Genomic DNA, 23,483 nt, shown 5'->3' with positions numbered 1-23,483 from the left:
TTTTCTTTTTTAAGTAGTGAAGAATAATTATACATAATAGTGGAATTTATTAGGCCCAATTCATACATGCACATAGCATAATTTGATCAATCTCATTCCCTGTTATCTCCCCTAGTATCTTTCTCTCTCTGGTCCCCTCCTATTGTTGTTGTTGTTGTTGTTGTTGTTATAATTATTATTATTTTTAAGTGTGCAATATGATTATATGTATATATAGGATTTATCATGGTATTTTTCACTTTCAAACAATAGCATGACCTTGAGCTCATACGTATTATGAGCATTTTTTGAGAAAGGTAAATTTTATACTTTTTATTCTAAAGATTTTTTTCCTTTTAGGAGTTAAAAAAAATCTGTTCATATTACTGAACTGTTTTATTGTTGTAATAGTTTGTTTCTTATTGTGCATGTTCTAAGAACCCCATCAGATCAGATATTTTATAAACATAAAGAGTAAATACATTTTATGTTCTAATTAAGAATTTACTTGAATTTTAAAATCTATATTTTTCTTTATAATCTTAGTTATAGATTTCACAATAGATCTGAAAAGTAGTGGTGATGGTGAGTTTTGCTGTTGAGTTCTAGAGTTTGCTAAAATATACTTTTATGATTTAATTAATCAGTTCTTAATGCTTGTTTCCTTGGTCTTGCTATGCTTTAAAAGCTTGATTTTTTTTCACTAAGGAGTCTATTTTACATAACAAATTACAAAGGAATATTCTCTAAAGTATTGATTTCCACCTTTATACTATGTATAAGGTAAATTGAAAATAAATAATTACTAACTTTTGGATTATCATTGTATCATTTAGGCTAAAAATAAACTACTCAGTATGAAATAACATTTTTCATTATACTGGCAACATTACATCTTATTATAGAAAATTGAACCAAAAATATTTCAACAATAATTTAATATTGAAAATTTTTTTCTGGCATGTGTAGCTCTTGGGAGTATTCAGGCATCATGATGACTATAATCATTGGGGAGAAAAGAGAAAAAAATTTTTTGCAACAAAGTTAATGCATTTTTACACACAGATGCAAGCATCTGAGTACATTCTCTCTCTCTCTGAGTCTATCTTTATGTATCTCTATAATGTATCTAACAGGTTTTTGGACATAGTAAGCAAGCACCCATTACTTTTTCTCTATTTACTAGAAATAATTCAATAAAATGAAAAATATTTATTCTTAGAAGATATTCTATACTTGTTTAATAGGCCATTTAAATGTTTTAAATTTATTAAAGTTAGAAGATAGTTTTTTAATTACATTTTTAGTTTTCATTTATAGTTTGCTAATTTATAGTTAAATATTTCTGTTTATAATTTTGTTATTTATATATGACAGCAGAATGCATTACAATTCTTATTACACATATAGGGAACAATTTTTTTATATCTCTGGTTGTATCCAAAGTATATTCACACCAATTTGTGTCTTCATACATGCACTTTGGATAATAATGTCCATCACATTCCACCATTATTTCTAACACCATGCCCCCTCCCTTCCCTTCCTACTACTCTGCCCTATCTAGAGTTTTGTCTGTTCCTCCCATTATTCCCCTCCCTACCCCACCATAAATCAGAGAAAACATTTGACATTTGATTTCTGTGGATTGGCTAAGTTCACTTAGCATTGTATTCTCCAACTCCATCCATCCACAAATGCAAATGTCATGATTTTATTCTCTTATTGCTGAGTAATATTCCATTGTGTACATATACCACTTTTCTTATCCACTCATCTGTTGAAGGGCATCTAGCTTGATTCCACAGTTTATCTATTGTGAATTGTGCTGCTATAAACATTGATGTGGCTTGTTCCTGTAGTATTGCTGTTTTTGAGTCCTTTGGGTAAAGACTCTCTCTCTTAGTCTACCTTTATATATCTCTATATCTATGTATCTATCAATCAAATTGTATTGTGTACAATACAATACAATAGAAATTTCCATTCCCAAATTTCCAAGAAATCTCCATACTTCTTTCCATATTGGCTGCACCATTTGCAGTCCCACCAGCAGTGTATGAGTATACCTTTTTCCACACATCCTCACAAACATTTTTTCCACACATCAAAATAGCTGCCATTCTGACTGGAGTGAGATGAAATCTTAGAGTAGTTTTGATTTGCATTTCTCTAATTCCTAGTGATGATGAACATTTTTTCATATATTTGTTGACTATTTCTTCAGAAAATTTTTAGTCTCAATTTATAAATTCATTTTTATACAGATAGATAAGGGATGTCCTTACAATTTTACTTTAAATTAAAAAATTTGTTGTATGCTCTCATCTCTAAAATTGTCTTTTTATTATAAAAAGATGTCGTTCTTCATGTTTTCTCCAGAAATATCAGAGAATGTACTTCTTTATTGATTTTTTTCCAAGTAACACAAACAAACTTTAAAAATGCATGGATTTTGATCTTACTACATAAAGCATCTGTATTTACAGAATTACTGTAGATAATATTACTGTATTATCTACAGAATATATTCATTTTAAATCAAGTCAATTACATCTTCATCCCAATGAATAATTATGGATTTTATAGGAGTTCAAATCAGGCCTATGAAATTTTAATTACAACAAAAATCATTTAATTTGCTAATATTATACCTGAATTTAGATACTAAAATAAATCAGCATAATTAATCCTTCACTTATAGTTAGAAAATTTGTAGGTAGAGCAACAACACTATTGAAAAACTCTAATGCAGTATTTTAGTAATATCAGCTTACTAATCTTGTGTTGATAAACAAAGATGCTGCGAACAGAATTTCTTACAATTCTCCCTTCTATTTTCCTTCACTGCATCTTAAAAGTGAATTCAAAGAATTCACCTTAATATGCACATTTTCAGAACTGAGAACTTGAAGCAAAGTCTACACTTATTGAATCTGAAATTTTTTGGGGAAAAAGCTATGTTTAACTAGAAAACTATGGGGTTTTTAAGTTATATAATTGATTTTATAATAAAAATGAAATATTTTCTTTTATCCAGAGGCTCCAATTTCTCAGCAGATTTCAGAGACAGGGAGATTCTGTATAAATAAATAAATAAATATTATTTCAATTTTCTTATATTCTACTCATATTAATTTTCTTGTGATATAAACTCTTACAACTTTCCTTGGGGAATTTTCATATTTTCATTAGTATAGAGAAGTTACAAGAGGTGCCAAGAGGAATCTTAGAAATGTCACTTTAGTATGAAATTTAAAGGGCTGGGACTCAGTGGTAGAGTGCTCGCCTATCACCCATGAGGCACTGGGTTCGATCCTCAGCACCACATAAAATAATAAATAAAAAATCATTTAAAAAAATTTAGGATTCAAATATGGCGGGCCAGAGGGAGGCAGTATTCTGTGACACTCCATGACCCAGATCTCACCTAGTTGGAATTCTGCATCTCAGAGAGTGTAAGAGTATCCCTAAGCAGCTGATTTCTGCAGAAATCACCAGTGCTTCGACCCCTGTGCAGGGCTCAGAGCCTCAGTATTTGAGTAGGACTCACTACTCCTGGCTCCCTAAACCCAAAGCCCGCAGTTCTAGCCCAAGCACAGCTCATAAGCACCTTAGCAGAATCACCTATCAGCATCTCTGCAGAACTCCACACTGCACTCCACTCCCACACAGGTCAACAAATAGAGAACCTCCCTCTACATCTCAAAGCCCTAGAAAAAGAAGAACAAATCAGCAGCAAAAGCATTAGAAGTAAGAAATAACTAAAATTAGAACTGAAATCAATGAAATTGAAACAAAAGAAACAATTGAAAAAATTGACAAAACTAAAAGTTGATTCTTTGAAAACTAACTAAAATTGACAGACCCTTAGCTAGGCTAAAGAAGAGAAGGAGAGAGAAAACTCATATTACATATGTGAAATACAGAGGATAATTACAAATTATTTTGAAAACTTATACTCCAATAAAATAGAAGACATTGAAGGCATTGACAAGTTTCTTAAGTCATACGATTTGCCCAGACTGACTCAAGAAGATACACACAATTTAAATAGACTGATATCAAGTGATTAAATAGATGACAACATCAGATGCCTATGAACCAAGAAAAGCCCAGGACCAGATAAAATCACAGCCAAGTTTCACAAGACCTTTAAATAAAAACTAATACCAATAATCTATAATTTATTTCAGGAAATAGAAAAAGAGGCAGCACTTCCAAACTCATTCTATGAGGTGAATATCTATCACCTTGATCCCAATACCAGGCAAAGACATATCAAAGAAACAAAACTTTAGTCCAATACCTCTAGTGAACATAGATGCAAAAATTCTCAATAAAATTCTGGCAAATTGAATATAAAAACATTTCAAAAAGATTGTGCACCATGATCAAATGGGATTCATCCCAGTGATGCAAGGTTGGTTCAAAATACTGAAATCAATAAATGTAATTCATCACATCAATAGACTCAAAGATAAGAACCATATGATCATCTCAGTAGATGCAGAACAAACACTCAACAAAATACAGCTCCCTTCATATTCAAAACACTAGAAAAACTAGGAATAACAAGAACATATCTCAACATCATAAAAACTATCTACGCTAAGCCTCAGGCCAACATAATTCTAAATGGAGTAAAATTAAAGGCATTTCCTCTAAAAACTGGAACAAGAAAGGAGTGCCCTCTTTCATCACTTCTATGCAACATAGTTATTGAAACATTGGCCAGAGAAATTAGACAAAAGAAATCAAAGGAATATGTATAGGAAAAGAAGAACACTATTTGCTGACAATATGATTCTATATCTAGAAGACCCAAAAGCTCCACCAGAAAACTTCTGAAACCAGTAAATGAATTCAGCAAAGTAGCAGGATATAAAATCAACACCCATAAATCAAAGGCATTTCTCTATATTAGTGACAAATCATTTGAGAAGGAAATGAGGAAAACTACCCCCATTTACAATAACCTCAAAAAAAAAAATAAGATACTTGGGAATCAACTTGATGAAAGAGGTGAAAGATCTATACAATTAAAACTATAGAACCTTAAACAAAAAATCAAAGAAGACCTTAGAAGATGGAAAGATCTACCTTGCTCTTTGATAGGCAGAATTAATATTATCAAAATGACCGTACTACCAAAAGCACTATACAGATTTAATGCAATTCCGATCAAAATCCCAATGGCATTCCTCATAGAAATAGAAAAAGGAATCATGAAATTCATCTGGGAAAATAAGAGACCCAATATCTAGGCAATCCTTAGCAGGAAGAGTGAAGCAGGTAGTATCACTATACAACACCATAAACTACACTACAAAGCAATAGTATCAAAAAGAGCCTCTTTTTCTATTTCCTGAAAAACAAAAACAGACTGGTACACAAATGGTACAGAATAGAGAACACAGAGACTAACCCACAAAACTACAACTATAGACAAAGGTGCCAAAAACATGCATTGGAGAAAAGATAGCCTCTTCAACAAATAGTGCTAGGAAAAATGGAAATCCGTATGCAAAGAAATGAAATTAAACCCCTATCTCTCACCATGCACAAAACTCAACTCAAAGTGGATCAAGGACCTAGGAATTAAACCTGAGACTGTGTGTCTAATAGAAGAAAAAGTAGGCCCTAATATTCATCATGTGGGATTAGGCCCCAACTTCCTTAATAAGACTCCTGTGGCGCAAGAATTAAAACCAAGAATCAATAAATGGAATGGAATCAAACTAAAATGTTTTTTCTCAGCAAAAGAAACAATCGGTGAGGTTATCAGAGAGCCTACATCCTGGGAGCAAATCTTTACCCCTCACACATCAGATAGAGAACTAATCTCTAGGGCATATAAAGAACTCAAAAAGCTAAGCACTGAAAAAACAAATAACCCAATCAACAAATGGGCCAAGGACCTCAACAGACACTTCTCAAAAGAGGATATACAATCAATCAACAAATATATGAAAAAATGTTCATCATCACTAGCAATTAGAGAAATGCAAATCAAAACTACTCTAAAATAACATCTTAATCCAGTCAGAATGGCAGCTATTATGAAGACAAACAGCAATAAGTGTTGATGACAATGTGAGGAAAAGGGTACACTCATACATTGCTGGTGGGACTGCAAATTGGTTCAGGCAATATCGAAAGCAGTATGGAGATTTCTTGGAAAACTGGGAATGGAACCACCATTTGACCCAGCTATTCCTCTTCTCAGACTATACTCAAAGGACCTAAACACAGCATACTACAGGGACACAGCCACATCAATGTTTATAGCAGCACAATTCACAATAGCTAAACTGTGGAGTCAACCTAGATGCCCTTCAGTGGATGAATGGATAAAAAAATGTGGCATATATATACAATGGAATTTTACTCAGCATTAAAAGAGATCAAAATCATGGCATTTGCAGGTAAATGGATGGCCTTCGAGAAGATAATGCTAAGTGAAGTCAGCCAATCTCCCTCCCCCCAAAAAAATGCCAAATGTTTTCTCTAACATAAGGAGGCTGAATCATAGTGGAATAGGGAGGGGAAGCATGGGAGGAACAGATGAATCTAGATAGGGCAGAGGGGTGGGAGGGGAAGAGAGAGGGCAAGAATTAGCAAGGATGGTGGAAAGTGATAGACATCATCATCCAAAGTACATGTAAGAAGACATTAATTGGTGTCAACATACTTTATATACAACCAAAGATATGAAAAATTGTGCTGTATATGTGTAATAAGAATTGTAATGCATTCCACTGTCATTTTTTAAAAAAAAATCAATAGGAAAAAAGAAAATGAGTGTACCTGTCACATATTAAAATCAATTTGGATTTTATTACATTGTCAAGGTTTTTAGATTAGGCAAAGATGACCTTTTCAGCAAGTGATGTTGAAAAAATTTAAAAGCCATATACAAGCAATAGAAATTTACCCTTTCTTAACATCATATACAAAAGTTAATTCAACATAGTTCAAAGACCTAATTTAAGAATCTATAAAACTTTCAGGAAAAGTCCAGGAGATAATCTCTGTTGTTTGAATTTGGCACCAAATTTTTAAGTATAATTTAGAGATAATTTAATCTTCAATATGGCAAAGAGATATCACAACAAATGAGGGGTCTCCCCAAGATTGGAGACAAGAATTAACAATGAAAATTTAAAAGTTTAATGATGTCCGGGAAGTATAATTCAGGCCAAATAATGAAATACTGCCTGTATCAAGAGAGCAATACTTTTAAAATATCTACTAAGCAAGATTTCAGAATTGCTTAAGAAAAGGGGCTTCCATATGTGTGTTTTTTGCATTCTAGACGGTAACATTTTTTTGAGGTTATAGTTCCTGTTCCATCAATGCACAATGAATGTATGAGGTGTTATTAACATTTCATTTCATTTTCTAGTTCTCCAGATCCAGATCACCACAGTGTATAAGCTACTGAATTTCTACTAGGAATTTTGCCTTAGAGCTGACTTCTATTAGAAGAATTTTTAGATTAGCTCAATTGAGAATGATGAGAATATTTTACCCAAGGGAAAATGAATTGAGTCACTATTTGGTAGCTGTAAGAGTAGACAGTAATATTCATGAGTGATCTTTACAAAATATTTCTGGATTCTAAAATTCTATTCTTATGAAGAACAATATTCAAAGAGTGGCTGTGCTGTTTGAGCTGTAGAACAGGCATGATACAAAGCAGACCTCTAGATGATTAATAATTAGACAATGGTAGAATATATAAATTATTATATTAAAACAGTAATTTTAAAGTTTGCTTATTTCTGTATCAAAAATAACATCTTGATTGATACTCTAGTATAATTTTAACAGCACACTCTGAGCAACCTTAAAAAAAAAAGCTTGTTGAAATTACAGATGCAAAGTTTGTAAACAAAATGTTAGTAACAGAAATGTAGCAATACTTTATCAAAAAATATACTGTGGCAGATATGGTTATTAAGAGAATTCAAGGATGGTTCAAACTCAGAAAAATATCAACATAATTTATTATATAAAATGCATCATCTTCCATGTCTAACTGGAACGAAAGGAAATTACTTAAATATGACAAATATGTTCCCCAATTCCAAATAAATATTATTTTAATTTATGAAATTCTAAACTCATTTCAATTACAATCTGCAATAAAGCAAATGCTTTCTTATTGCTAAAAAAACCACATTAATATTTAGTATATATATATATATATATATATATAAAGAACTCAAAAAAATAACCCAATCAATAAATAGGTAAGGAACTGAACAGACACTTCACAGAAGAAGAAATACAATCAATCTACAAATATATGAGAAAATGTTCAACATCTTTAGCAATTAGAGAAATGCAAATCAAAACTACTCTAAGATTTCATCTCACTCCAGTCAGAAGGGCAATTATCAAGAATACCAGCAATAATAAATGTTGACAACAATGGAGAAAAAAGTACACTCATACATTGCTGGTGGGACTGCAAATTGGTGGAACCATTATGGAAAGCAGTGTAGAGATTCCTCAGAGAACTTGAATGGAACCACCATAGGACCCAGCTATCCCTCTCCTTGGTTTATACCCAGAGGAATTAAAATCAGCATATGATAGTGACACAGCCACATCAATGTTTATAGCAGCTCAATTCACAATAGCTAAACTATGTAATCACCCTAGGTGCCCTTCAACAGATGAATGGATAAATAAACTGTGGTACATATACACAATGGAGTATTGCTCATCTTTGAAGAAGAACAAAGTCATGGCATTTGCTGGTAAATGGATGTAGATGGAGAATATCACGCTAAGAGAATTAAGCCAAACCCCCCCCCAAAAGAAATATTTTTGGTCATATGCAAATGCTAATCCACAATAAGGGTAAGGAGATTAGGTAAGAATATGATACTTTGGATTAGGCATAGGGGAGTGAAGGTAGTGGAGGGGTCATAGTAGAAAATTGATGTACATTAAAACCCTATGTACATCATACGGACACTCATGGAGCCCAGGCAGTCTCAGAACAGTGTCAACAACATCCACAGAGCTGTCACTGAGTCCGAGCTGCATCTTTGAACACATCACCCAACATAGACATTGGTTTTATGGACTTCAATTCAATTACAAAGTGAGCATCCTTAATCCCGAAATTCCACATCAAAAGGTTCCAAAATCTGAAACATAAAACCAATGTACATAAAACCAATCATATATTTGTGGTAAGAAGGAATCCTGTTGTAGTTGTGATTTGCATTTCCTTGATGGCTAAAGATATTGGGCATTTCTTCATATATTTATAAGCTACTTTATTTCTTCCTTTTGAGAAGGGTCTATTCAGATAACTTGCCCATTTTTTATTGGATTCTTTCTAAGTGAAGTATTCCTGGTTTCTTACCAGCTGATTTTCAGTCTTTTGTATTAGGCCATGTCTGATGTTATTGAATGTTTATGTCTCTAAGGAACTGTGCCCATGTTGTACCTTTTTGCCTCACTCAAGGGATTCCTTATTAATTTGTTAACATGAAGCACCAAGGATCCTTTCATTTATATACTTAGTTTTAGTCTTATCAACAACACTCTCCCTCAAACAAAGGCAATAAAATTAGGATGATGAGAATAATCAATTCTTCAAACCAAAGAGAGTTCTGGGTAGTCTAGAAGCCTTTGAACAGTATGTACTTCCAAACTGGAGAATGAGGAGATATTTCCTATTTTAAAAATTGTAAATGGCCTCAGTGAGAAAATCTTCGTGATGTGTTGGAAATTAAACATCAAGAGCAATCTAGGCCATCTCAGAGCACCAGTGCACATGATTGTGAGGTCATAGGTAAGAGTGACCAGAGACCCACACATAAGACTTTGCTAACACTTTCCTCTTTTTAACCTTCATAGCTATTGTGATTGATCAACCAGATGAAGCTATTATTGGCACTTAGAAAAGTAAGTATGATGTTTGTGATTTCACTTTTACTTTTAAATAATTTAGATGGAAACTTCCTGATTTGATCTATTGACTTGATCTATTAACAATGAAAACATTGATTTAAATAACTTTGAAAGAGTCAAGTTCTTTACTGGTTGTGATGTTTTCATCAATGCTATTCTTATGTAAATAGTTTGCAAAAATTACTCTAGGAGATGGAGGTTACCTCCTGATAAACCCATCATATATTTAAAAGAAAATGCATTTAAATATACCTAACCTATAGAGCATCATAGCCTAACAACATGGTAGTCTGTAGCTTTTACCCTCAAAATTGCATGGCTGACTGGCAGCTATAGCTCACTGTCATGGCTCAACATCACAAGAGATATCATACCACATATCACTAGCCAGAGAATATTTCAAATTTCAACATTCTAAGTATGGTTTCCACTAAATACATAGCAATAATTCACAGCAATAATTCTAAGTCAGACCATTCTGAATTATCTCTGTGTGTGTGCATATGTATAGATAGAGACACAAATAGAGATAGATATAATGAAATATTGACTTATTTAGTGACCCACAAACTCAGAATCCAAAGATCTCTGAAACCAATAGGAAAAACATACTTCAATCAATAAGAATAAGAATCTTATTCTTCCAAACATCACTTCTTAATAACTTTGAAAATAAAGGAAAGTCTTACTGGTTAGAAAAAAAGAAGCAAGAGAGCAGGAGATATTTCCATTTATGGCTGAGAACATAACCACAGATACTCTGGGAATTCTGAGGATGAGGAAAAGAGATGGAATGATTACAAGTGGGTTGTAGTGTCTTAAAATACATCACACACAGTGTCCTGGTGAGTGTGACAGCAAACCTTCCTCTCTAACTTAAGAGGTCTATCTATGGGAACTAGATACAGAGTAGGAATTGACAAAGCTGATATCAATAGAAAGAAAGTGTTTTAAAGGAAATGAGTAAAACCATTCACATGACAAACTAATTTGGGTCTCTAGGGAAAGTGTCTTTAAAGTCATCAATTTAAAAGAGGTGTGATCTCTGGAGATACTCAAAATTTAAATTTTTATTAGCTAGTATTATAAATAATTGATGATAATTTAGAAATTATTGTGGAGCAAGAGGATTATGGTCAAAAATCAGCTTTCCAAAGCTCTTAAATTTTTTTTCTTAATACCTTACAAAAGAATACATTGATAAAGTATAATTGGCAGCAGAAAATTCTCTAAGGGAAACTTTTATCTGCCAAAAAGAAGAAGGAGAAACATTTTTTGTTTTGCTCATTTTTAATCGAAAGTATTATGCACAGGTTGAATAAGTAAAATTTTCATGGATAATTTCAGAGCCAATAACAATTTCTACACCAAATAAAGTGTTGATGCTCTTTTAATAATACAACACAGGAGTGATTTTCATGTAAGAAAACCAGACATGCATACAGTGAACTTTTATATAATATTGATTTTTAAAAATTGTGAAAGTCACTTTGGTAACATTATTCAAAACTTTTAAATAATAAGCATATTCTTATCCCAAAATTCTACCTATTATAGCAAGCATGAAATGTATACATAAGAATACTATCAAAAATTAAATTGTTTTAAAGTAGAAGCATATTTAAAGTAAAAGCAACATAGAATTTAAAATTATAATTAATCATAGTTTTAAAATGAGGTAATATATTCACATTAATAATGAATAAGTGTGGGGGGAGACCACAAAATCTTAATAATGGAGATGAATTTTAATATATAACCAATCTACATAACCCAAAATATAAGAGCCAGATATCTTCAATTATTGAGATATAAATAGTTTCACAGCATATTTTAAAGATAAGTGATGTGTTAAATTATATCATGTATTTACTAATTACATATGTATATAACTTAGAACAATTATTTAAAGCAAAGTTGAGAAAGACATAACCCAAAATCATTTGAATTAGATATTTCTACCCTATGTGAGATTTTATTATCAAAGCTAACAAATAAAGCAAATGTTTAAACTGATGTGGCAAGAATATCAACATTTACCAATCAAGAGTTTATAATGCCTTCAGCTCTTCACAATATATTTTCTTTTAAAATTATGGAGAATATAAGAAAATGTTTGCAGGTATTTAGTCGCAGTCAGTAAAGGGAAAATTTTTGCAATTACTAAAGAAAAACTCTGAAATATTTATGCATTCCTAGGCCTGACTGGGACACTTTCTTAAGTGAATGGCTGAGTAAGGAAACTCACAAGTCTAAACAATACCTTCATTTTGAATGATAACCTTAAAAATTTTGATAGTTAAATTACCAAACATTGTTGTGAATGATAGTCCAACACATAAGCATGAAAATGTCTTACTTCAACAATTTTCTCTGTGAAAAAATTGATCACAATTCTACTTCAAAATAGATTGCATTTGCCTCTATCAAAATAGGAACTGTGAAGGGGCATAGCTTAGAGGTAGAGCACTTTCCTATCATGTGCAAGGCCTTGGGTTCAATTTCCAGTAACACACACACACAAAAAAAAATTCTATGTGCATATGTTAATATATCACAATGAATCTTTTATTTATAATTATAATATACCAATTAAAAATAAATAAATACAAGAGAGATCAATAGATTAGAGGACAGAGATTAGGAAATAGAAGAAGAGAGGGAAAGGGGAAGCACTAGGGAGTAAAATGGAGTAAACTATGTTATATGCACCTATAAATATGTCACAATGAACCCCACTATTATGAATAATTTTGATAATAATAAAAACTTTTTAAAAATAAATAAATGTTTTAGAAGATACATATATTAATCTGATTGAACATTACATACATAAATATTTCAAAACCTTCATGTCACCCCATTAATATATGCAATTTTTGTATTTGCGTGTATCTCTTAAAAATATATTTGAATTTTTAAATAAAATTAAAGAAATTCAGAAAAATAAAAGATGTGAGTGCTAAATTGAATATGTTATAAAGGAACCTATGTTATTTATGGGACACATTTTTAAATAGCATGCTCTCATATAGATTATAATCATTGAGGGGATAGTTTTTATGTCAAGAGCAGTATCTAAATTTCATATGATTTCATGTAGAGATTTTGCAATCTAAAGCTAAAAACACATACACATATACATCAGTAACTCCACCAAAATTAATAATACATTGGATAACCTTATCTCATTAAAATGTCTTGAAAAACTGTTTAAAGAAAAGATAAACAAATCAGTAACACAGAAGTATTAATTATGTATTCTCTTTTGTAATACCTAGTAAGACTGTCTTTAATACTATATAGTATTAAATTGAGCCTGGGCAATGAACTTTAGATTGTTCACTGATTGTTGAGTGTTAAATATTACTGATAAAGACAGTAAGTATGCCATCAAAAAAAAGAAGACTGCATAATACTAGTAATTAGGAAAATATTTTCAGAATGCTGAATACTGCCCTAAGTGTGCAAGCTTGACTGGGGAATTACAGTAAACCACAGGAGGCTGCCAGTTGAGGAAAAAGGAAACAAGGGATGGTAAACAGGCTGCAGAACTGGATTTTTACTACAATTGAGTGTGATGTATTGTGATTGAAACCTAGTGAATCAACACTCTTGGGTGTTCCAGATATCGCCAGAAAAGTGTTGCTCCTTTAAAAAAAAAAAGAAAGAAAGAAAAACTCTTGTCACAATGGTGAAAAAGAAATCTCACATTAAAAGTAAATCACATGGCTTTCCATGAATATGTAAAATTTCTGTGAGTGTTGATTTCGTTTAATGAGTCTTATTAGTCTTATAAGGTCTGTCTACTCTTTTTCACTTTCTATTTTACATCTCTGAGTGGATAATGTCAAAAACCCATCAAGTTCAAAAAGTCTTTCTTCTGCTTGATCTGGTCTGATATTGAAGCACTCTATTGTATTTTTTTATTTGATTCCCTTATTCAGCTCCAAGATTTCTGCTTGATTTTTTAATGATATCTCTGTCTTCGTTAAAGTCTCTTGTATCTCAATTAGTTTCCTTAAGATCATTATTTTGAATACCTTCTCAACTCAGTGACACTTCCCTTCTATGATGGTGAAGGTAAGACCTGAATGTTTAACTATGGAAACTATCACATGGTTGGAATGGCTATAAACCTACCTCACTAATAAAAAGATACTTAAAATGACTTCTATAAAATACTCAAACCACCATTAGTCTGATTCAAGACTGAAAACTTTTAATTACCTGCACTCATGGCCAATTTCTGATAGCTAACGAAGAGTGTACAGAACAGCTATTGACCAAAACTCAGAACTGAAAAAAAATTCTTCATCTCTGCCTTCATTATGTAAATGACACACACTTGGAGATGCAAAAGTAGAAAGAATGGACTCTATAGTTTGCAGACAAAGCAGGAAGAGGTACATAATTATTACCTTGCTCTTCCATTAAGTACTAAGCATTTCATGATGCATTGGAACAATTTCTGTGTGTGTTATGGACATGTGAGTGTTCCACCTGCTCCACCCCCTTCACAGTTTTGCTTTAAAGTGGTTTTAGTTACCTATAGTCAGCTGCGGTTTCAAAGTATTAAATGGACAGTTCCAGAAGTAAATAAGCTTTAAACAACTTTATGAAAATATATTGTTATAATTGTTCTATCATGTTATTAGCTACTGTCATTGGTGTTCTACTGTGCCTAAGTTATAAAACAACCCTTTTTATTTATAGATTTATAGATTTAAATTCGTGCATTGTGGCTATACATAAAGGGGGCATTTACTGTGGTATATTCATGTATATGCATGGGAAAATTTGATCAGATTCATTCCACAGTTCCTCCCTTTTTTTTTTTTTTTTTGGTCCCCTCTTCTCCCTCCTCAATCTCCTTCTTCTACTCCACTGACTTCTCTTCTGTTTTCATGGAATTCCACCTACTTTTTTTGTTTTTAATGAATTAAACTTTATCATACATATTTATGTATAGGAAAAAGCAATATTTGTAAGTTGGATACTATCCTTACTTAAGGCATCCAAGAAATGGTTTGTATTCATTCATCCATAGGTGGAAACCTAGACTGATTCTATAATTTGGCAATTGTGAATTGTGCTGCTATAAGCATTGGTATGCATGATTCTCTATAGCATGTTTATTTCTTTCAAATAAATACCAGGAATGGAATAGCTAAGTCATATGGTGGTTCTAGTTTTTTGAGGCATCTTCATACTGCTTTCCAAAGTGATTGTACTAATTTACATTCCCACCAACAATGGACCTTTCTCCTCACATTATCAGCAGCAATTATTATTTTCATTCTTGATGATTGAACATTCATTTAAATTCAGCTGTTCTGTAAATATTTTATTACAGTTTTATGCATAAAAACTCTTATTTTGCAAATGCTTGCTTCTAACAAATGGTTGCTGAATAAAGAATTTTAAGTTGATGCTTTTTGTTGTTCTTGTTCCTTTCAGCATCATGAGGATACCATTTTATCTTCTTCATGCTGTTGAATTCCCTGCTTTTCGATATACTTCCAGTATTCTGGATCCTAGGAGATTTTTTTCTTACCCTGTTAGACTGCCCCTTGACATTGCAGATTGGTTACTGTTATCCTACGAGTATATCTGGAATGTTTTGGAGGAATATTTTTCTCACTTTCTCTGCCTCATCCTTATACTTATGCTTGGAATATATTAAGAGAATATCTTACAGGTACTTGCGACAATATCTGTACTTTCTCAAGAGCTTTAAAATACTTTACCAAGTACCTTATAAGGACCTGAGGAAAAGTGGAGAATCTTCAAAAATCTGTGACAGAAATCCAAATGCAGCTGCTAAAAGTTCATCAAAGATTTAGGTAGTTTATTTTTACTCCTATTTATGGTAAATTCCTTCACCTTCATCTCCTCAGCCTCAAATAAGTGCAGTTAAGAGTCATTTCTCCCCTGTGAAGGATTTACTATCTTACATAGTTATTTCATTCAGGCTTCTTTGACTCTTCAGAACTCTGATATGATTTATTAAAACAATTATTTTGTAGCTAACCTTGTCGTTTGGGTTGCTGAAGTGACAGTAACAGCCTCTGGTGACTCTCTATATCCTAATAAGAAAGAAAAATTGCACTATTCACCTTTGATAACATTGTATTCCCTTGAAACGTCTCTGAATTTTTTCTGAAAATATGAAAGAAACTTGGATTCAATGATGGCAAACAAGACAATAACCACCTTCATTTTGCTAGGGCTGACTGATGATCCTCAAGGTCAAGGTCTAATTTTTGCGTTTCTATTTCTCACTTACATGTTGAGTATAACTGGGAATCTGACCATCATATCCCTCACTTTATTGGATCCCCACCTTAAAACACCCATGTATTTTTTCCTACAGAATTTTGCTTTATTAGAAATCTTGTTTACATCTGCTTGTATTCCTAGATACTTATATAACATAGCAACAGGTGACAAGTCCATTACTTATAATGTGTGTGTCATTCAAGTGTTTTTTATTGATGTATTTGGAGTAACTGAATTTTTTCTTCTGGCCATTATGTCCTATGATCGTTATGTGGCCATCTGCAAACCCCTGCATTACGTGGTCATCATGAACAGCAGAGTCTGTGGAAAGCTTGTCTTCTGCTGCTGGATCATTGCGGTGTTGATCATACTCCCACCACTTATCATGATACTAAATCTAGAATTCTGTGACTCAAATATAATCGATTATTTTTTCTGTGATTCATATCCTATCTTGAAGATTTCATGCTCGGACACATGGCTTTTAGAACAGATGGTGATAACCTGTGCTGTATTATCTTTCATCACAACTCTTCTGTGCGTTGTTCTGTCCTACATATACATCATCAAGACCATCCTAAGATTCCCCTCTGCCCAGCAAAGAAAAAGGGCCTTTTCCACTTGCTCTTCTCATATGATTGTGGTGTCCATCACCTATGGAAGCTGTATCTTCATCTATGTCAAACCTTCAGCCAAGGAATCTGTGGCTATCAATAAGGGTGTGACAGTGCTAATGACATCCATTGCTCCCATGTTGAACCCATTCATTTACACTCTGAGAAACAAACAGGTGAGACAAGCTTTCAATGATTCCTTCAAAAGAATTAAGTTACCTTCAAAGAAGTAAGAGAATACAGAGACATCAAAAATATGTTGTCAAATTTATTGTCATATTTAAAAATCAATTTTGTGAATCAATTTAAATATTTAAAGGATAATGCTGACATCTAAAAATCAAGTTTTCAAGGAACCAGAGATTTCCTAACAAATTCCTGAAGTTACAAAACCATTTTATGCCTTCCTCATCTGTGTTCTAATTCAGGATAATTTTCTCAAAATATCCTAAAGCTCAATTTTCAGTTTATTCTTTTCTCTTCATATAAATGAACCTTTGTTAGACTAATATTCTTTACTGGAATATATCTCTAAAAGTTCACAAGAAATACAATAATAATTTTATCTTCTATCCAGGTTAACCAAAACTACAAATTACTATAAATGTTTAACTAAGAGAACCAAATGTAACACAAAACAATTCAAAAAATAAGTACTTACCTGATGGGGAATGTGTTTAGAACAAATTGACACTTCCTCACTATAATGTAGTTTATGTTATAGGAAAGTTGTATTTTGGATCTCAAAAATACAGGAAGGAAGAAGGAAAAAAAAGAAAGAAAGTAAAGACTCACCACCACTACCTCAAGCAAAGAAAGTAAAGACTCACCACCACTACCTCAAGCAAAGAAAGTAAAGACTCACCACCACTATCTCAAGCAATGACACATATTTGATGTTTTAGGGTCTGGTTCGTTGCGTGGAACTATGCCTTATTATAATTTTTCCCAGTAAGTTTTAATGAGTAGGTTTGACCAAACATGAAATAGCACCAAAACAAATGACCTGACACTCCAGAACCTGACCTTCCAAAATTTTTTGAATATTTTTATGAGATTTACCTCCATGAATTTCATAAATTCAACGTGGTTAGCCAATGGAAAGACCTACTAAAAGATCAGAGTTTAGAAGTGAAATTGGATATCTATTTTGTCCCTTTGTTCCTAATGGGATTGCCAGGGATTGGCCACACCTAAAAACCAAAATCCTGTGAGTAGCTCACCTACAGCTAAGAGTCACTTTTTCCAGATTCCAGTAACCATTCCCTCTAATATTTCTCTTCAAACACAGAAAATATTAATTACTCTCCACTTTGCTAGATCTGAGCTACTACATCATCTCTTTTTAGCTTCTTTTAATGATTAATGATGGATATAATGTATAAGCAGTCTTTAAAAATTCTTTTTCATACATAGATATTCTATCACTTTTTTACTGGTACACTCTCTTATACCCCAAAGAACTGACAGCTGCTTTGTATTTCTTGTCTTTATTTGCATCCCTGACCCCAAATAATTCATATAGAAGTTTTAGATAAATAAATAACATTGAACATTTTAACAAATCTCTTGTCCAGTCATTCATGAAATCTCCTCTTATTCTACTACTTCACATGGTAAAAGTACCACAATTGAAATTCCATAATCTCCACTATTTTCCAGAGTCTAAGGAATTTAATCTTTGACCTCTACTTCTAATGTAGTGTTTTCTTTTAAAGCAAATATGCATTAATTCCAAAATCTTGAACACTATAGTCTGTGCAACACTCTGCACCCTAGACTATTTTCAGGAAAATATCCAATGAGGTTATCTAACACCTTTTAAGATTTTTTTAAAATATTTAGAATCGTTGGAATGAGAAATCTAACATCATCCACTAAAACAACATCTTGTTGACTCAGATATAAATGGTATAGCTCATAGATCCATCTAATTAGAGAAAAAAGAACAAAAGATCTTGAAACTTTTCCAAATACAAGTTTTGCTAAGTCTAAATCTGTACCTCTATCTCTACTTTTTGAATTTACATATTCTTCATTAAAGAATAAATCTGATGAATCAATGATGGGTATTTATGTCATTGGGCTGTCATCCAGCAACATGATCCAGCAACAACACTGACACAAATATAATGTTTTTCTGAACACATTCAAAGCTAGCAAATTTAATAAATATGTAAAGAAATTATATGAAGTGTAATTATTTTTGAAGAACCTAAAAAAATAAGAAAGCATAACCAAAATTGAGAAAAGAATTTATATACTGACTTTATTAATAGTAAAATGTGAGAAAATGGATGGCTTTCATTCTAAAATACAATACACAATATAATGACATCTTCTCTTACCACATTTCTTTAACTATACTGGAGATTTTAACCATAAAATAAAGCAAAATCTAATAACAATTATTCTGATAATTATAATAAGACATCCAGAATAGAAAGGAAGAAAGGAGTCCAACTTTATTTGAAGACCACAAGAATATGTATGTAGAAAATTATCTGGAATCTATTTAAAAACTACTAAAGATAAGCCAGACCCAATGGCCAGCCCAAAGCATTTAGCAAGACCCTGTCTCAAAAAAAAAAAAAAGTGGGGAGGTGCGGAGGCAAGGGACATAGCTCAGTGGAAAGCTTCCCTGGGTTCAATCCCCAATACAAAAAAAATAAAATAAAATATAAATAAATAAATAAATGACAAAACTACTAGAACCAAAAGTAAACTTTTCAAGTGTGAAATACAAGATCAATGTGTAAAAATGAATTTTATTTCTAAACATTAGCAACAAATAACTAAAAATTAAAATTATTAAACAATAGAACCAAAATTGCTGCAAAAATATAAAACACTTAGAGCTAAATCTGTAAGATGTATACACAGAAAGCTACAAAACATGACTGATGAAAATTAAAGAAAACCTAAATAAATGAAGAAATAAACTATACTCATAGATTCACTCAATATTGTTAAGATATCAATTTTACCTGCATTTTTCTATAGTTTCAATATAATCTCTACCAAAATCTCAGCAAGTTTTTCTATAAAAGTCAACAAGATGATTCTAAAATGTACATGTAGTTGCAAAGGATGTAGAGTAGTCAAAACAGCTTTGAGAAAGGACAATATTAGGGACAAAAACTACCTGACTTTAAAATTTATAAAACTACTATAATCAAGCCAGTATTTGCATCAAGATTAAAAAATAGTCAATGGAACAGAAAAAAAAATTCTAATATAAACACATAGATTGTCTTCTTATTTTTAACAAAGTTCCAAATATCCTACAGATCTTAGGATCATTAAGAAGAAATGAGGTGATAGTCTAAAACTTCATGCAAATGAATTTAGACATATATTTGACTGGCATCTCTTAGAAAATTACAACTCATACAATACAATATTAATTCAAATTTTGTTATATCCAAATTTATGAAAAACAAATGCAGCTACATTTAAAAACTTTTCCACAATATAAGCTCCAAGATCAAATGGCACTCCAAATAGATTACTCTAAGTAGCATCTATCTTACATTAAATCCTCAAAAAATAAGAGAAAAAAAATAAAACCACTCAGTTTAAAATCTCACAGTACTTTTGATACAAAAACCTAGTTAGGACAGTTAAAGGAAATTAATGACCAATCTCTTGTGATCATAAATACTACATCCTTAAAAAATATTAGAAAATTAACTAATTGAATCCAGAACATATAAAAGGTTAATATAATACATTTGAATTTGTCAACAGAACATAATACTGGTTGTACATTTAAAATGAAATATATAATTCACCACATTTTATTAATAATTCACCATATTTTATTAATAACAAAAGTATTATAAAGTGAAATAAATAATAAAGGTAAAATAAATTATTAAAAGGAAATAAAATAAATAATTAATAAAAGAAAGATATTAAAGTAGAAAAATATTTTATCTCAATGACTATATCAAATACAATATTTGATATAGTTTGAAATGTATTTTCAATAGCACTAATAGTAGAATCAAACTTATTAGTGAGTTTGTAGATAACAATTTGAAATATACAATAGAATATTTTTTAAAATAAGTATAAATATTAAATAAGTTAAAACTATGAGAACAATTCCCAAGGACTAATAGGAGAAATCATAATTTTTTAAGTAACATACGCAAATTTAAAGACCAGTAACAATTAGAGAAAAAATATTTAAACATAGTGTATATATGTGAATGCAGGACCAATGTGATCTGCAACCTGTATACTCAGAAAAAATGAGATATCATATCATACCTGATTCAAATGTATGATATGTCAAGGTCATTGTACCGTCATGTGTAACTAATTTAAAAAAAAATAAATTTAAAAAAACATAGTCGAAAAGAGTTTATTGACTTGAAAATAAAAAAGAAGAAGAATATACAGTGTTTAACTCAGTGTTGAAACAGGAGTACTGTCATGAAGTATAATTAGATGTATAAATCAGTATGACCTTTTAGAAAAACTTTTGATAATCTGATGCAGAAGCCTTGGAGTGTGGATGTGCTTTATTTCTGGTGGTATAAATGTAGTCATTGTAAGCTTGCAAAAGTGGTCATAAAAGGATGGTTTGCAAGAAAAGTAAATTTCTGGAAAACAGTTTATTCAACCATGCAATATATTTATATGCACCCATCTATCTGATAATAATAAGCAGCTTCAAGGCATGTTCAAGAATTGGGAATGGCATGGAAAAACTGAAGGAATCTTATTATAAGAATATCAAAAATGATGATACCTTCTAACATTATTGTCTTAAAATACTTGTATATTAATATTTCATGATGAAACAAGTTTAAAAATTATATAAGGAATATTTATATCATAGGAAATACAAATGTAAGATGTAGTTATTTGTGTATGGGAAAAGTTGGAAATTATAGAAACTGTAAAAGTTTGTGATTGTTCATATATTTTCTTATTGTGACTATCTGAATTTTTTACTTATTTAAATTAAAAATGTAGTATGAATTCTGCTGTCATATATAACAAATTAGAATAAATTTTAAAAATTGATAACCAAAAACAATCTGGTTAAAGGAAAAAGTGATATCCACAGTGTGAAAGGGAAGAAAAGCTTCTATGGAAAAAAATGTAATAATTAAGAAAACAAAGTCCCAATCATCATCCACCATAGGGGAGGTGGAACAGATATCAGAGGGACAGACATGTACCTAACCATCTGGCTTTCGGTGTTATATGTTGGTCATGATTGTTGTCTCTGTTTCTCAGAGGACACTGCCTTCAGTACTGTATTTTTCAGGATTCCTGCCAAGTTCATTATAGTGAAGTTTCATTAGTGATTTTTGAAATTGGGTCACCAAGGTCCCTTTTGTTTATTCATCTCACTTCAACTTTGGCAAATAAAACAAATGATAATCTTGTAATTGTAAATCTTCTCACCCCATCCATAGGAATCAGAATTACCAACTCTTGCAAAACCAGAAGAGCTCTTCATATTCCCAAAACTTCTGAGTATCATAGATTCTTAAACCTAGAGCATTTTAAAATGGATGAAATCTGTAATGAGAAAATATTGGCAATGTGTTAGATTTGAAAATCTCAGAGACAAAAGGCATTCCAGAGAACCATAGGAGGATCAGCTGTTCACAGCAAGAACAGCCAGAAGTTCAAACACAGCCTCCACTAACGAGATCCATTCCTCCTCAACATCTGCAGAAAAGCTGCTGTTATACATCCAGTGGAATCTAATGTGGACTTTCAGAAGAGTAAGTACAACTTCTATAATTGTACCTCTATTCTTTTTTGAGATTGTATCAGTATTTCATCAGAGAAATAGATTTTATATACATTTATCTATATCATATGGTGTATAACCATTTGAAATATTGTAAAAGAATTAAGTTTGTATCTAAGTTATATTTTTTGTAGAAAGTGCAACCTTTGAAAACATAGCTTAGCCAAGATGATACATAATGAGTATTATCTAGATTGTTACCTCACTGTTATCTAACAAGAACTCATCTTTCTCTTCCAAATGAAAGCAATGTATGTTTATATGGAAAAATCACCTCTAAACATGATGCACTAACTAAAAGTTGATATACTATATGGCATCTGCAGCCTTAATTTGTTTTAACCTTTCACATACATAAAAAAAATAGAAATGTCAGAATTCAGTTTCAGTAATTCTCTCAAACTCTGGCTCTTGATATTCTGTACAAGAAAGACCATTAAGGATTTGAAAGCAGACATTTTAAAACAAGGGATTCTAAGCAGGGTGGGCAGAACTGCAGGTGTATGTTTTTTACATATTGAACTAAATGCCAGAGAGCTGAAGTAAAAGGCTTGGCAGAGGAATAGGTGAGCTATACATACAGTGTAAATGTATGATCCTTCAGTCCATATCAATTTGACCTATTTTTCCCTATAATCCCTGGAAATGTCATGGGACTCCCCAGAAATTCCAGGAACTGTCTTCTTTTTTCTATTTTTGTGACTATATATTCTGCAGATTTTCCTGGAGACTGGACACATCTGGTAACTAACCTCTCCTTATTCTAAAGGAAAGAAATAATTTTAAATACAGAAAACTATTCACATTACAGTCTAATTGGAGTCTCCCAGGAATATTCTTTTCATTCATTGACATAAACCAACTTCAAACCCTAAACATACTAACTC

At 31.7% G+C, this 23,483-nt stretch overlaps 1 protein-coding gene across 1 annotated transcript; it reads left to right on the top strand.

The window, feature by feature from the left end:
* Positions 1–16,111: 16,111 nt before the first annotated feature.
* Positions 16,112–17,047, top strand: LOC101962086 (olfactory receptor 6C2). The gene has a single exon (XM_005342509.3). It carries the CDS (start codon positions 16,112–16,114, stop codon positions 17,045–17,047), a length of 936 nt encoding a protein of 311 aa, XP_005342566.3.
* The last annotated feature ends 6,436 nt before the right edge of the window (positions 17,048–23,483 follow it).

This window comes from Ictidomys tridecemlineatus, chromosome 6, assembly GCF_052094955.1.
Source record: "Ictidomys tridecemlineatus isolate mIctTri1 chromosome 6, mIctTri1.hap1, whole genome shotgun sequence".
NCBI lineage: Eukaryota > Metazoa > Chordata > Mammalia > Rodentia > Sciuridae > Ictidomys > Ictidomys tridecemlineatus.
The sequence above is the reverse complement of the archived record's forward strand: the minus strand, read 5'-3'. Positions and strand labels throughout refer to the sequence as shown.